Source organism: Apium graveolens, unplaced genomic scaffold, assembly GCF_009905375.1.
Source record: "Apium graveolens cultivar Ventura unplaced genomic scaffold, ASM990537v1 ctg4280, whole genome shotgun sequence".
NCBI classification, from domain to species: domain Eukaryota; kingdom Viridiplantae; phylum Streptophyta; class Magnoliopsida; order Apiales; family Apiaceae; genus Apium; species Apium graveolens.
The window spans coordinates 120907-136958 of record NW_027418473.1 but is presented as its reverse complement, the minus strand read 5'-3'; the positions used below and the strand labels follow the sequence as shown (position 1 = coordinate 136958).

The 16052-nt window shown below is 36.2% G+C and overlaps 1 protein-coding gene across 1 annotated transcript; it reads right to left on the bottom strand.

Annotated features, from left to right (window-relative positions):
- Positions 1–11397: 11397 nt before the first annotated feature.
- Positions 11398–15563, bottom strand: LOC141701676 (deoxyribodipyrimidine photo-lyase). Its single transcript, XM_074505311.1, has 9 exons — positions 15136–15563; positions 13973–14313; positions 13638–13878; positions 13213–13370; positions 13095–13131; positions 12782–12840; positions 12114–12195; positions 11973–12044; positions 11398–11750 (listed from the first exon to the last, which is right to left on the bottom strand). Exons 1-9 carry the CDS (start codon positions 15454–15456, stop codon positions 11574–11576), a joined length of 1488 nt encoding a protein of 495 aa, XP_074361412.1. The 5' UTR covers positions 15457–15563; the 3' UTR covers positions 11398–11573.
- Positions 15564–16052: the final 489 nt, after the last annotated feature.

Sequence of the window (16052 nt, the reverse complement as noted above, 5' to 3'; positions counted from 1 at the left end):
TTAAGTTTGTAACTGTAAAGTCTGAAAATGAGAAATCAGAAGTTACAAAGGAATTAACTTCTGACAAACTAAAACAGGAAAAGACAGTTGAAGTGAACATAGGCTTAATGACAAAGAAGCAGCTTAAGCATAAGCTGAAAGATGTTAAGAATGCAAACAAGGTAAAATCACCTAGGAAAAATAGGAATGGAAAGGAAGGTGTGAATAAAAGCAATAATTATAAACCTGTTCCTGATGCTCCTAGGAAAACATGTCATAACTGTGGAAGTTCTAACCATCTGGCTTCTTTTTGCAGGAAGAATAAGAATATTAACTCCTTACCTTCAAAATCAGGAGTTAAGAGTCAGTCTGTTAGATACAAACCACAAAATCCTTATTTTCATTGTGGTAGTTTATGGCATTCCATTTATACTTGTAAGGAATATCATAGTTTGTACTATGATTATTATCAAATAAAACCTTCTTTGAAGAAAGTTTCCATTGTTCCTTCTAGTGTAAATTCTGATTCAAAGTCTGATAGTGTAAGTTCTGATAAGAAAAATGTTAACATATACTCTGATGCTAAATCCGCTGCAAATGTTAACAAACTTAATAAGGCCAAAGGATCCAAGCAAGTCTGGGTCCTTAAAACTAATAATTAGTGGTCTTTGTGATTGCAGGGCAACAGGAAAAATATTCTAGTTCTGGACAGTGGATGTTCAGGACATATGACTGGAAATAAAGCCCTGCTATCAGACTTTGTGGAGAAAGCTGGCCCAAGTATTTCTTATGGAGATGGCAACATTGGAAAAACATTGGGATATGGCAATATCAATCTTGGAAATGTCATAATTAAAGAAGTAGCTCTGGTCTCAGGACTTAAACACAACCTACTGAGTATAAGTCAAATCTGTGACAGAGGTTATCATGTTGATTTCTTTGAAGAACACTGTGAAATTGTGAGTAAATCTAAAGGCAAAGTTGTTCTGAAAGGATACAGGCGTGGTAACATTTATGAAGCTAAGCTTTCAACAAGTACTGATGGTTCTGCAATCTGTCTGATGAGTAGAGCATCAATTGAAGAAAGCTGGAATTGGCATAAGAAACTCTCTCATTTAAATTTCAACAATATAAATGAACTGGTCAAGAAAAATCTTGTGAGAGGACTGCAAAAGTCAGTATTTGCTCGTGATGGTCTTTGTGATTCCTGTCAGAAGGCCAAATAAAGAAAATCTTCATTCAAGAGCTAGACTGAATCATCAATTCTTGAGCCTTATCATCTACTACATGTTGATCTATTTGGTCCAGTAAATGTCATGTCTATTGCAAAGAAGAAGTATGCGTTGGTCATAGTGGATGAGTTCACCAGATACACACGGGTGTATTTCTTGCACACAAAAAGTGAAACTGCATCTATCTTGATTGATCATGTCAAACATCTGGATAAAATGGTCAAAGATTATGTGAAAGTTTTAAGGAGTGATAATGGCACTGAGTTCAAGAATTTGATAATGGAAGAATTCTGCAAAAACCATGGAATAAAGCAGGAATTTTCTGCTCCTGGAACTCCACAGCAAAATGGAGTTGTTGAAAGGAAGAATAGAACTCTCATTGAAGCTGCACGTACAATGCTTGAAGAAGCAAAGCTTCCAACCTATTTCTGGGCTGAAGCTGTGCAGACTGCTTGTTTTACTCAAAATGCAACACTCATTAACAAGCATGGAAAAACACCATATGAGATGGTGAAGAAAAAGAAGCCAAATCTGAAATACTTTCATGTATTTGGATGCAAGTGTTTTGTTCTCAAGACTCATCCTGAACAGCTATCAAAGTTTGATCTAAAAGTTGATGAAGGAATCTTTGTTGGATATCCACTTTCCACAAAAGCCTTCAGAGTCTATAATTTGAGAACAAAAGTGGTCATGGAATCTATCAATGTCTCTTTTGATGACAAGAAGATTATTGGTCTTGAAGATTTCATTGACCATGATTAGCTGAGATTTGAAAATGAAGACTCAAATTCTGATACTGAAACTCCTGACAGTCTAAGTCCTGATACTGTAAACTCTGATGGAATAAACTCTGATGTTATTGAAACTGTGGTGGCTACGCCAATGGAAGATGCACCTATGCAGGGGGAGCATACTTTAGATCCTACCACAGCTCAAGAAACATCAGAACATACATCTGGCTCTTCAAGTTCTGATTCATCAAGTTCTGATAAGTCAAGTTCTGATAGTGCTGAAAATCTAAATACTGAAGAATCCAACTCAGAGAGCACAGTTTCAGGGGGAGCATCAGAAAATGAAGATAGCATGGATCATGGGGGAGCATCCAGTTCTAGAGAAAACCTTCCATCTGCAAGGAAGTGGACAAAATCACATACACCTGATTTGATAATTGGAAATCCTGATGCAGGTGTCAGAACTAGAACATGTACTTCAAATGAATGTCTCTACAATTCTTTTCTCTCTCAGACTGAGCCAAAAAAAGTTGAAGAAGCTCTTCAAGATGCTGATTGGGTGCAAGCAATACAGGAAGAGTTAAATGAATTTGAAAGAAACAAAGTCTGGACCCTAGTGCCAAGACCAAAGAATAGATCTGTTGTTGGTACAAAATGGGTATTCAGAAACAAAACTGACAGTGATGGCATAATTACAAGGAATAAGGCAAGGCTGGTTGGAAAAGGTTATTCTCAACATGAAGGAATTGATTATGATGAAACATTTGCACCAGTTGCTAGGTTAGAAGCCATAAGGATATTTTTGGCTTATGCTGCTCACAAAAAGTTTACTGTCTTTCAAATGGATGTGAAAAGTGCTTTTCTCAATGGAGAATTGGAGGAGGAGGTATATGTTGAACAACCTCCAGGCTTTGTAGATACCAAACATCCAGATTATGTCTACAGGCTTGATAAAGCACTTTATGGACTTAAGCAAGCTCCTAGAGAATGGTATGAGACTTTAGCTCAGTTTCTTTTGGAAAGTGGATTCAACAGAGGAACAATAGACAAAACACTATTCTACCTCAACCATGGAAAGGACTTACTTCTGGTTCAAATTTATGTTGATGATATCATTTTTGGGTCTACAAATGACAAACTTTGCAAGAAGTTTGCCAAACTAATGCAGTCAAGATATCAGATGAGTATGATGGGGGAACTTAGCTATTTTCTGGGCCTTCAAGTCAAGCAGAATGAAGAAGGCACTTTTATTTGTCAAACCAAGTACACCAGAAACTTGCTGAAGAAATTTGGAATGCAAGATTGTTCAAGTGCATCCACTCCTATGGCCACTACAACAAAACTGGATAAGGATACCGGTAAATCAGTAGATATTACTGACTACAGAGGTATGATTGGCTCTCTACTCTATCTAACTGCTAGTAGACCTGATATCATGTATGCTACCTGTCTTTGTGCAAGATTTCAAGCAGATCCAAGAGAACCTCACTTAACAGCTGTAAAAAGAATCTTTAAGTATCTTAAAGGAACAGCTGCTCTGGGATTATGGTATCCTAGAGAATCAAATTTTAAACTAATAGGTTACTCAGATGCAGATTTTGCAGGTTGCAAAATTGACAGGAAAAGCACAAGTGGAAGCTGCCAATTTCTTGGAGGCAGATTGGTTTCTTGGTATAGCAAGAAACAAAAGTCAATTTCCACATCAACTGCAGAAGCAGAGTATATTGCTGCAGGAAGCTGTTGTGCACAGATTCTTTGGATGAAGAATCAGTTACTGGATTATGGGTTAACATATTTCAAAATCCCTATTTACTGTGATAATCAAAGTGATATTTCTATGACAGGTAATCCAGTTCAACACTCTACGACAAAGCACATCAACATCAGGTACCACTTCATAAGGGAACATGTGGATGAAAGTACAGTGGAATTGCACTTTGTTCCAACAGATCAACAACTAGCAGATATCTTCACAAAACCACTATGTGAAGCCACTTTTACAAGATTGGTAAATGAACTTGGAATGGTCTCAGGTTCTTTTTCTAAATCTGTCTAGTTTTGTTCTGATGCATCAGACTTTATGATCAGTATTTACAGAATGTAATCTCTTTGTTTATTCTGTGCTTAATTGAAATACACGTTTAAGTACTGATTGTTGTCTGATATATGTTTCTAAACTCTGATAAGTGATATGTCTGTTCAAGTAACTATTCAATCCTATGAGGATAACTGTGCTAGATACTGACCTAGTAGTCTTCAATAAACAAATGATTCCATGTAAGAAGTAATTATTTCAGTGGAAATCTTATGACACTAGCAAATTCTGATAATTGAGCTTAGTTGAGTTTACTTTGTATATCTTATTACTAAGTCACAAATTAGAATAATGTTACTCATCAGTTAAGTTCTGATACTAGTAAAACTGCTGAATGTACTAAGTGCTGATAAACCTTACTTATCAAAAGAAAAAGCAAAAAGATTAAAGAATAAAATCAGGTACTCCTTTGAGATCTAGAGTAAAAATGTGGAAGGGACGACCCAAGTGCATTGCTGGTATTAAGTAAATATGCATTAGAAAAGCAAAATATTTTCTTGGTGACTTTTCACACTCTATGATTACTGGAGAAATACTCTGATAATAGCATAAATTCTGATAAGCAGTCGTGACTCACTTACACTGAGAAGCCACTGTAAAATAGAATTTCAAAAGATGCATAAAATTAGCATAAAACAGTTGAGGTGGACTCACGCATGAACTCATTCATCAGTAGGTTTCAGGACAATGACAGCTCTTTAGCAAAATTTTAGTTATGCCTTATTTCTAAGATGTACTGAAGTGAATCAGACTTTACTCTTTATATGTTATTTAGCTAAATGCACACACTAATCACTCCATCTGAAAGATGAAAATTTCTGTGGAGGTCTATGATATTTTAGATAAACAGTCATTGTGTCATTATTGCACAAATTCTGAGGACAAGATCTGGTTGCATATTCTGATGATTAAGTTCTGAAGAGTATAACTCAGAACTTGTATGAGGACTTACTAAGATAGGCATTCCTTTTTCAAGTTAAGAAATTATGTTCTGATGACTGTTAAGTTCTGATATAAGTCTAAGTTCTGATATTACAATCTAATATTTTACTTGACTTATCTGTGAATGAAATTTGATAACAGTCTCAGTAAATATTTGAATATATTGAAGTGGAAGATTAATAGTCACTATGGTTAGGGTTAATGGTATTTGTACTTGAACAGTCCACTGTTACTTGTTTCTTGTGCGCTTTAAACCATGTTTCCTCTTTCCAATGAATGTTATTCTTTTTCAAAGTCTAGGGAGACGAGGTAGAATTAATTCTACCTGTCAGCATTAAAAACTTTTACGTCTCCTGGCATTCTCTTGCCTATATAAGCAGCCACTTCACATCAGCCTTCCCATCAAATTCTTTCTCACACACTTACCTTCATACTTTTTCTTTCAAAAACACAATGGTAAGATAAAACATGTTTTTGAACTACCAAAACTTCAATATGGAGCTAAGCTGTGCCGACTGGCAGCAGGAATGGCATGTCACAGCCATTCCTGAGGAGATATGGGACTCTGTCCCACAGGAGGTACTGACCCACCTCCTGTTCTTCTATATGGATTACCATCGCCACCTGGAGCGAATGGAGGAGGAAAGACTGGCAGCTCTCCGCCAGCAAGAGCGAATCATCAGACTCGCCATTCTGTTTGTCGAGAGTAGGAAGAAGAATAAATGATTTAATCTTGTCTTCTTCCTGTTTTTCTTCATCATCAGCTTTGTCAGGCTTCTTAGCTAGGACTAAGGCTGTTGATGTTAGGTTTCGTAGCTTAGGGAAATCTTGTATGAGTACTGATGTAATTTCAATTTCATAAATGTATTCTCTTGATATATTAATGAAATTTGTGTTTGCTTCAAGATTTTATCTCTAAGATATTTGGTAATGCATTGCTAAATCCTGATTGATATTCTGATGACCATATAAATTCTGTTTTAATTTAAGTTCTGATTTTTTTTATCAGCACTTACTCATCTCATTTATCTTGGTCATTTTTACGTGATTTACTTTCAGAATATTAATGATGCAGTGAAAAATAATTAACTCAGTGGGAACGGTTTCAATTTTGAATTAAAACTGCTTCACCTTGATTAATGGAATATCTGGGTAAGTGGAACGGTTTTTTCCTTGAAAACAGGCAACTGGGTAAGTAATGATTCCTGTTTTCTCGAGCCCAGTAACTATCCATTATTACTGCATGTCTGACAGGTGTCCAACGGTAACTTTTTTTTGTTCAGAGTATAAGTACAACAGAGAGAGGATTTCTTTAATCTTTTATTTCCTTCGTATTTTTTTTCTCTCTTTACTTACTTTTACTCTCCTTCTTCTCACGTTGGTTTTTCATACAGCCATCTTATCAAACACCTAACAGGCACTTTTGAATCTCAATTTTTCACATGGCACCTAAGGATTTAATCATTGATGGAGCTAAGTTTGTTCCAAACAACTATGCTGCAATTCTTGATCATGCTGAAACTCCATCTGAATTGCATTTTGTGCAAGATCTTCTTGCACACAGTGAGATTGGGTACGCATTAACACAGCCTGAATTCTTTTCGAGTCAACAAGTTCTGACGTTTTGGCGGACTGAGCACTTTGATGATGGTGGTAAACATGGCACTCCCAGTATTGTTTTTTAAGTGGGTGATTCATCTTATGTAGTCACTCCTGGTACAATACGCAAAGCTCTAAATCTCCCAGAAAATTGTACTTTTTCAACTCCAGAGGAATCAGCACTTCAGGAGTTAATGGCTGATTTGGGATATGAAAAGAGTTTGGCAAAGCTTGGGCAGTTAAAAAGGGCTAATATCAGAAGAGAATGGAGTTTCTTCTTTGACTGCATCACCAAAGCTTTTGGGAACAAATGTTCGAACTTTGATGCTATCCTAATTCTGAGTCAGCACATAGGGTATGCTATTATTCATCAAACTCATTTTGATTTTGCAACTGGAATAATTGGTTTTATTGGGGATAGGATGACAGAGGATAGAAATATTGTCTATTTTGCTAGATTCTGTCAACTTCTATATACTTTTTGTACTGATGAACCTCAATTAGTCAGTTCCTCAACCCCACCTTTTAGAGTTACAAAACGATATTTTAATGATCTGGTAAATGCTGATACTAAGAAAAAAGTGGTTAGACCATTACAGATTCCTCAGTCTGTAAAACAGATCCTAGTAAATGCTGATCCTGATACTTATAGATCTGTTTACTCTGATGTCCAACCAACCACAAACACCCAAAAACCATCATCCTCAGCACCTACCACTCATACTACTCAACCTACCCTCATGACTTATCTCAAATCCTATCTCTCTACTTCACAGACTGTTCAACCCTCATCCTCCAAGCCAAAGAGGACAAAAACTATTCCTCAAACACCTCAAAAGAGGAGGAGGACTGTACTGAGAGATGAATCTGATACTGAGGAACAGGTTCCTTCTTCAGAACCTGTTGTAGGTGAAGCTGAGAAAGTGACTTCTCAGAAGGATTCTGGAATTGGGGGATCTAGGCTTCTCAAACGGCTTAGAAGAATGACAGTTCCTGAAACTCCCAAGGAATCCAAATCAACAACGAGATACAAGAAACAGAGGGCAAAAAGGCCAATTTCAGATGATGAAGAGGAAGCAGCTAAGGAAGGGGATCAGGAATCTCTGATCTCACAAGACAAGGAATTTGCTCCAGTCACTTCTTCTCCATCAACTCCATCTCAGGAAGCTGTTTCTAAAAAGGCTAACACACCTTCTGTGTCTTCTGTTGATCCAGGCACAAGTGCTGATATTGATGTTCAAAACTTGGTTGTGCCTGCAGTACTTCTCTTAGAAGCTCCAACAGCAAATAATCCTTCCACAACACCTATTACTGATGTTGTTCAAATTCCAGAGTTATCAACAACACCTTCTCTGCATCAAGATGCAGATGATCAGAATTTAGGTGAACATCAGGATATGGCTGTTGATCAGAAATTAGAACAAGATCAGCAATTAGAGGATGCTGAAGCCTCCATTGCTACTCACACTGTTGTCTTATCAGAAGATACTGATTCTTTAAGTTCTGATGCTGCAAATGCTGGAGATACTGGTGATGTTGCTCCAACTGTAGATGCTGATGAAGCTGGTCCTTCAGGACATACTCCTCAACAGACTCTTCCTAAGTCTGAACTGGTTAAGAAGTTTGTTACCGGAGAAGCACCAGTACCTTGGAGTGAAACTCGTGCAGGTCAGGAGTGGACTAAGGAATGGAACTCAGTTTCATGTGTTCCAACTGATAAGCATCTTGCTGAGCACTTGACTAAAGCTGATGAAATGTTAAATTCTGATGATTTGAAAACCCAGCTTAGAGTCACTGCATTGAGTACTAAACATTTACAAGGTCTTCATTCAACTATTCATGCAGAGCTACACAAGATTCAGGAGAACTTTATCAAATAGGAACAAGTTTGGAAAATTGATAAGAAAAAGTTCTTCCAACCTACCATTGACAGGATTGCTTATATTGAGAAGACTCAAGATCATCAACAAGCTCAGATTGATGAAATTCTGAAAAATCAAGCTTCTCAGCAATCACAACTCACTGAAATCCAATCCTCAGTGGAATTGCTTATCTCTCTTCTACTACCTGCTGATGCCAAAAAGGGGGAGAAAGTGATTAAGTCCAAATGCAAGACTGACAAGACACTGACAGGAAAGGATAATGAAAAAGATGATCAAGGAAGCTCTGGAATGGGTAGAGGTCATAGTCAAGGTAGAGGATTCACATCAAGACAAGCTAGTCACATGACAAGTTCTGATACTGGGAAAAGAATAAGTTCTGCTGCTGGTAAAAGGATAAGTTCTGATGAACTTTTATATCTTGATGAGGAAATGTCAAGACAGTTATTTCTTCAGGAAAATCCAGGAATGGACTTGGAAAGTTTAAAGGAAGAAGAAGCCAGACTTAAATCAGAGAAAGTCACATCCAAATATGAAGCTTCTGGTAAAAAGTCACTTCCAAAACTCAAAGACATTGTGATCAAAGAAAGGACACATACTGAAGCAACATTGGCTAGATCACAACCACAGATAGATCCAAGATCCAAGGGTAAAGAAAAGGTTGGTGAACCTATCAAGGTTTATGTACCTCCTGAGGATGAAGAAATTACTGATGAAAAGGATGATCTTGCTCTGACTTCAAGAAAAGTTCTTAAAACAACCTCTGACATGGCTCAAGTTGTTCAGAGTCAAGAAATTGTAAGTTCTGATATTCAGAAGAAGCAAGTAACCTCTGACATAGCTCAAGTTAACTTGATATCAGAAGATAGATCAAAGACACTCCTACCAGGATTCACTAAAGCAAAATAGACTCAATCTTTGAAGACTACTGCAAGTGGTTTTGAAGCTAGAGTAGTCACTGGAAAGGAAGCAAGAGATAAAACTGGATTGGGAAGTGCTGATGAAAGAAGAGTACACAACACTACCAATGATCCAACTTCCTTGAGTGAACCAGGTATTGGAGCAACTCCTGAGAGATTGAATCAACTGGAATCTGTACAGATGGTTTACCATACCTACTTGAAAGAATACATCATGTTGTATTTCATGACAGATGGTAGGGTTTATCATATAAGACAAAATGTCATTCCATTGAAGTATTTTGAAGAATTGGAGCATGTACTTTTCTTACTTCAAGTGGATGACAGAATAACAGGGACTGCTGCAAACTACTTAAAAGAACAGATTCAGAGACAGAAAAGGCTTTATTCTGTTAAGTCTGACAGCACATATGTTCCAAAGTACAGAGATCACAATGGTGATATTGTTGATATGAAGCCTAATACTGCACAGATCAGAACATATCTTGGTATTAAGGGACTTGAATTCAATCTGGAGTCTGACAAAGCTTATGTCATAAGACTAGATCAGGAGTTGAGAAAAGCAAAGATTGATCTCAGAGCTGCAATCTTTCAAACTGGTGAAGATACTGCAGAGCTTAAAGATGCCAAAAGGAGAATGATTGATGAACTCAGATATGCTGAGAAATGTTTGTTGAAAAACTATCTCAGAGCTTAAAGTTTTAAGGACTGTAAGTTGTAGTTATCTAGTCTAATTCTCATGCATTTGTACTTAATATTTTTGACATCATCAAATATCTGTTAAACTTGTATATTATGCTAATTTACAAGTTGGGGGAGATTGTTAGATATATTTGATAATGTCATGGCTAATATAATTTATGTTTAGATTTCAGATCTTACTTAACAGGACAAATCAGTACTTAACTGTTGATCAGGACTTATACTGGAAGTCAGGACTTATATTATCAGGAGATAATCAACAGAAGTTAGATATCAGAACTTAAGTGCTGAAGGATGATCAGAGAAAGACAGTAGCTGATTAAAGGATAGAAGATCGAGATAAACATAAGAAGAGATATGCATGAAGAAGGAATTCCGTGAAGAATGGAATACTTGGAAGAAAAGATATCTGATTGATATATTTTAGGAAGCAGAATTATATTTCATATCAATTAGCAATTATCTTGTAACTGTGTAGTATATAAACACAGACATAGGGTTTACACTAAAAGTGTTATCATATATTTCGAGAAGATTATTCATTGTAACCCTAGCAGCTCTCGTGATATTTGTTCATCACTGAGAGGTAACAGTTCCATACTGTAACAGAGTTTATTATTTCAATAAAGTTTGTTTTCTGTTACTTAATATATTAAAGTTCGATTTGATTGTATTATACACTGTATTCACCCCTCTACAGTGTGTGTGACCTAACATATATATATATATATATTTGTGAGAATGGTAAATACTTTATTAATTCTTTAAATACATAAATTTTCTTGTAAGGGTTTTTTTTCCACAGAATTATGAAGAAAATGTAAAAAAATCAAACAGGAAGTGTTCTCCCAATTTTCCAAATCACTATTTATCCATGGAAGTTTGACAAAAAAAATTGTTTGGTTATTATTCCCTTTTCACTTTAATTTGTTACCGGATTAATTGTGTTACTACTTTAAAAAAATTAATTTAATGATTTGGAATTTAGGTTTTTCTTGTGGGGCTGTAACACACAATACACACAAATTTCAAGTGAAATTTGACTTGCTTTTATTAATGGAATTAGTGTGAATGAATACAAGTCATTAACATATAAAAACCAATTCCACTAATAAAAACAAGTCAAACTCTAGTTTAAAAAGTTAACTTTTCCTCGGTTGTTTTCATTTGCATTTGAAAATTTGATCAATTTTATGCGCTAATAATGACAAAAAAAAAGTGGAATTTAATTCACCTCACCCACACTAATTCTGCAGAGGGGAGCATCATGGGCATAGAAAAAGGGTCATTGCCCCTTGCCCCTGTAGGCATCAGGCAATCATCCCAACATCTAGACAGTATATTTCTGAATAAACTTGTGACTTGTCCTGAAGAAAACTTCGCAAAAACATACAATTACAACTTAAAAACCCTTGTTCAAATCATTTCAGCTAACTGAAGATATAATCTTTAATCTAATGGTAAAAATGGTTGTAGGTAAATTTTAATGAAGGTTATTGCCCCCGGAGTTCCTTTGCCTTTTCATTTAGCAAATCTTCTCCTTTCCTTTTCTTGATATCACCAACCAGCCGCTTAACGTAGGCAATGTACCCATCAACATCAAATTTCCTTTTGCAACCTGCATAGTTCATGTACCGAATCTTTCCAAATACAGGCCGCTCTTTCCAACCCTGTACAAGAAAAATGTAAGCTTAATGTTTTTAGCGTCTACATGAAATAAGTTTACTTGCAAGCTCGGAAATATGCATTCAGCTTTGTGGTTACAGGGAGATGAAAATCAGATATGTTGTACAGAAAAATAGTGTGGACATCTGTTTTACTGCTTATGGATGCATTGACCAATTTCATAATGTAATGTGTGGGGTTTATTGACAAGAGTTGGACATCCTTACCTGATCATGTATTCCACAGATTGACCACATACATCCAACGTATCCGCTCGGATCTCTCCCGTCTAGTTCATACTACATGTAAATAAAGTAAATTAGATGGGTTTTAGGTTTATTGTTTACAACAAAACTGAAGTTGGATACCTTATCATTCAAATATATTGATATAGCTAAAGCTTCTATAGGCCCAGCTGTCCACTCAAGAATCTTTTTTGCCCAATACATCCTGAGATAGAATCAATAATTTGGAAATAATACAAAAAAAACTCAAATGAGTTATATACAAAAGATTAAAGTTAGAGAATGTCCGGGTCTGCAAGTTTGTTTTTAAAAACTACTAGAGCATTTTTAAGTATGACAGATAATTATGCTAAATCTAAATTGTATTATGTGCATTTTTGTTATACTGAAGCGTTTACTACATATATCAGTGAAAACACAAGTTTGTAGCTTAAGGGTGTATTTCTTTATAAAACAAGCACACAAATTGAAAAATAAGTTCCTGGTGCTACCTTATCACTATTGGTCTGAAATACGACACAGTTAGCGCCTTAACAACGATTTTAATACTTGTAAACCAAGATAGAAATAGTTTGTTTAATTATTAGGGCGACAATAGTTGAGCAAAAGTAGTGTTAATCATGTGGTTTTCAAGCAATAATCAAATACTATGAACCTTAAAAAAATATCTGTAACTTCTATTTACAAAGACAATCCTGTATTTAGTATCATTTGCATCTCTTAGTGTCTTACATTGACATTTTCACATTAAACTTAGTATGAAAACTAGGGGTGATAAAGAAGTTACTTGCCGCATGAAACCATGCATCTTTCCATAATGAACCATCTCTAACTGAGAAGCATTCCAAAGCTGAAAGTTGGAATTAAAGCTCCATAAGTGAAAGTTACACATTAAGATTTCGATGAGTTGGTGTGCAAGTGTGTAGGTATCTTAAAAAAATATAAGTATGTTGTGTACGCACACATCACATCATTATGATACTACAGGACTAATATTATAATTTACGACAAATGAAAACTATACCTAATTCCAATATTCAAGCATCGTTACAGATTAATTTGTATACATCACAATCATTTACTGGAAACTGGAAAGTATCTTACCGGATCTGCTGTCTGCGCCTTCTCCAATTGCTCTCTCCTGCACCATATGTACAACACAGGAAACAATCAATTACACAAATATTGCTGAAAAACCATATATGAGAGCAACTGCACTCACGTGTATATGTGTTCACGTTTATCAGATTTATGATCCATCAGGGTCTTCCGAGCCCACTCCCATGCTCCTTCAATAGAATCATATTTAGGCTGGTAGTAGCAAAAATTATCAGCAAGTTCTCTCCGCACAATCAACTCCTCCAAGTAAGAATCAACTGCCTTCATGCAGAGAAAAGGTAATACTTCAGAATTTGAAACTAAAAAGAATATGAAGTACAAGAAAGAAAAAATAGATAGAGAGACACAACCTACAGAAACAATAAGGTAATAAGTGGGCATGTCGCTTTGTTCTTGTTTCTCTATTCAGTTCTTACAGAAGACATAGCTCCATATATATTTATTTTGGTTGACGCTATTAAAAGTTCAGTAAAGCTCGAATAGTTACTAATATAATATATAAAGACATGTGTATTAATATTTACTAACCTGGGGACAAATCTTTCGTACTTTATTTGCCTCCAAGGCACACCTTTGCGCTGCTATCTGTCCAAAATGCAGATATGGAGACAGACCAGAGAGTCCTTTGGATTTTGAAGGGTTATTGCGATCTGAAGAATAGTTCTTCAATCTGGTTGTCAAGAACCCGTTTGTGGTCCCCTTTAATGCCTCCAAAGCAGCATGTTCCCCTGGTTCACACCAACCGATTTCAGGAACTTCAACCCCTTTACTGAACATTTTGATACAGGATAAATGCATTATAGTGGCATCAGCTCAAACTAAAGCAATATCTGGATATAGTATCGAAAGAGAGCCAATTTTACCTCACAACATCTGAAATAAGGTCTTCCCAATTTATTGACGGGGTTGACCCGGACCAATTTCTATTCGGAGGCCCTAGAGCTGGAAAATCAATTAGATACTGAGGAAGCAATTTAGTTATCTTTCCCCTTATAGTCCTAGCACCATATTCCAACTTATCCGACGCCGCCCATAGCGGCACTATATTGTGAGTATCAACTTCATGGATCGACACTGAATCACCGACCCTCCTGCAAATCTCCTCTTTCCAACTCCTCACTTGCCTTAATGGCGAAAAATCAGTAACCAAAACTGAAGCACCACATTCTTTTAAAAAAATAGGTATCGTCTCCACAGCTTCTCCCTACATAAATCAACCCCCCAAAATGTAAAATGACCTGAATACCTCAACAAAACAGAGCAAATAAGTATGAAAACAAAAGTCTGACATTTCAATCAACGCAAATGTTAATCTAAACAAGTGAGAAGGGCAGGTCGAGCTAGTACTTTGCTACGTGCTCATGTTCTGCCTTTTATGCAATCTTATACTTCTTTTCTGCATGCCTTAAGTGCTCATTCCTATTATTATCCTTCTATAAATCCTAGTTTGATGACTTTTGCAGTTTCTGAAACATTTTCAAAACTATCATCAAAATTTAAAGAATCTTCATATTTAGTCAAAAACGGGGTCTATTCAAAAATCAGGAGTCTTTACTCTTTACCAATATGGTCTCTCTAATACTACTACTCTTCCTAGAATTAAAGCCAGGATACATTTCACCCTCCACAAACCCTACTTACAAGTGTGAAGTATAGGGGTTATCGTATACTGTATTCTTCTACTCGGGCCCTAATATACAAGCTTACATTGTCCTAAAACTTAAAAACATATAATAAATCACTTCCTGCTACAACCAATATAATCATAAAGTTTGTTCATAAGCAGTGTTACATATCGCAAATACACATACAAAAAACAATAAAAAACGCAAAAAGTTCATATCTTTACCCGAAACAAGATAAAAGGAACATGGAGAGACTCTTCAATTTTAAAACAACAAATATAATCAAAAGTTCCTAATACAAACCACATAATTAGCAAAATCCCCATACAAGCAATGTTGCATAATTCACAAATTACAGAGACAAAAACCAATCACGAAACGCAAAAAGATCGAATCTTTACCCGAAACAAGAAAAAGGGAATACGAAGAGACTCTTCAATTTCGCTACACAGCTTCTCCAAACCCCTCAACATAAACCCCAATTGCCTTGCTTTGGCACCCAAGAAGTGATCAAACAAATTAAAAGCTATCGCTATCGGAACATTCGCTTTGTTAGCTTGATCAACAGCATGTATCAATGCCCAATTGTCTTTTACCCGTTGATCTCTAAACATCCAGTAAACAACAGGCCCAACTAGCTGATCGGACGGCTGTGATGCTTTCTTGAGCACCCGTATTCGACCCGATTGCACGGTTGTTGATGTAGGTAGCGTAATCGCCATTGATATAAGGGGGAGAGAGGGAGAGAGAGAGAGAGAGAGAGAGAGAGAGAGAGAGAGAGAGAGAGAGAGAGAGAGAGGGAGGGAGGGAGGGAGAGAGAGAGAGAGAGAGAGAGAGAGAGAGAGAGAGAGAGAGAGAGAGATTAGGGTTTGACAGTTGGGAGAAATGGAGGGAAAAATGAAGCGGTTAAAGTAATGGTTTAAAATCGGACACGTCTTTGAATTATAGCCGTTTGGGTAATGATGGGCCTGAAAGAGAGTTAAGGTTGGATCACATTTTGAATTGGGCTATAAGTTTGGTTTTTGTTCTTTTCCTGTTGTCTACACAAATCATGAAATTGAGTTGGATAAAAACCAATGCATGCATAAAGCATGTTTGATGAAATATTTGAACCAACCAGACAAGAAAATGATGATGATAAACATATCCAGAAAAAAGTGTCATAGTCAGATAGTATCATGAAAATACAGTGAAAGTTTTGACTTTTTTAGGTTTTAGGCTTTCATAATTCATGATGGCCCACATTTCTTACAAATGAACATGACACAGCTTTTCAGTCTTTTTGCTGTGTTTTTTACATTTTACCATCTTTTATTCG

What these genes read in the sequence shown, in the direction of transcription:
- LOC141701676 (XM_074505311.1), bottom strand. Translation starts at nt 15,456, where the DNA reads ATGGCGATTACGCTACCTACATCAACAACCGTGCAATCGGGTCGAATA. An exon ending in AAGATGCATGGTTTCATGCG is followed by an intron (nt 12,196 to 12,781) that starts GCAAGTAACTTC and finishes ATTCTATCTCAG; the next exon opens with GATGTATTGGGCAAAAAAGA. An exon ending in CAATATATTTGAATGATAAG is followed by an intron (nt 12,045 to 12,113) that starts GTATCCAACTTC and finishes ATTTACATGTAG; the next exon opens with TATGAACTAGACGGGAGAGA.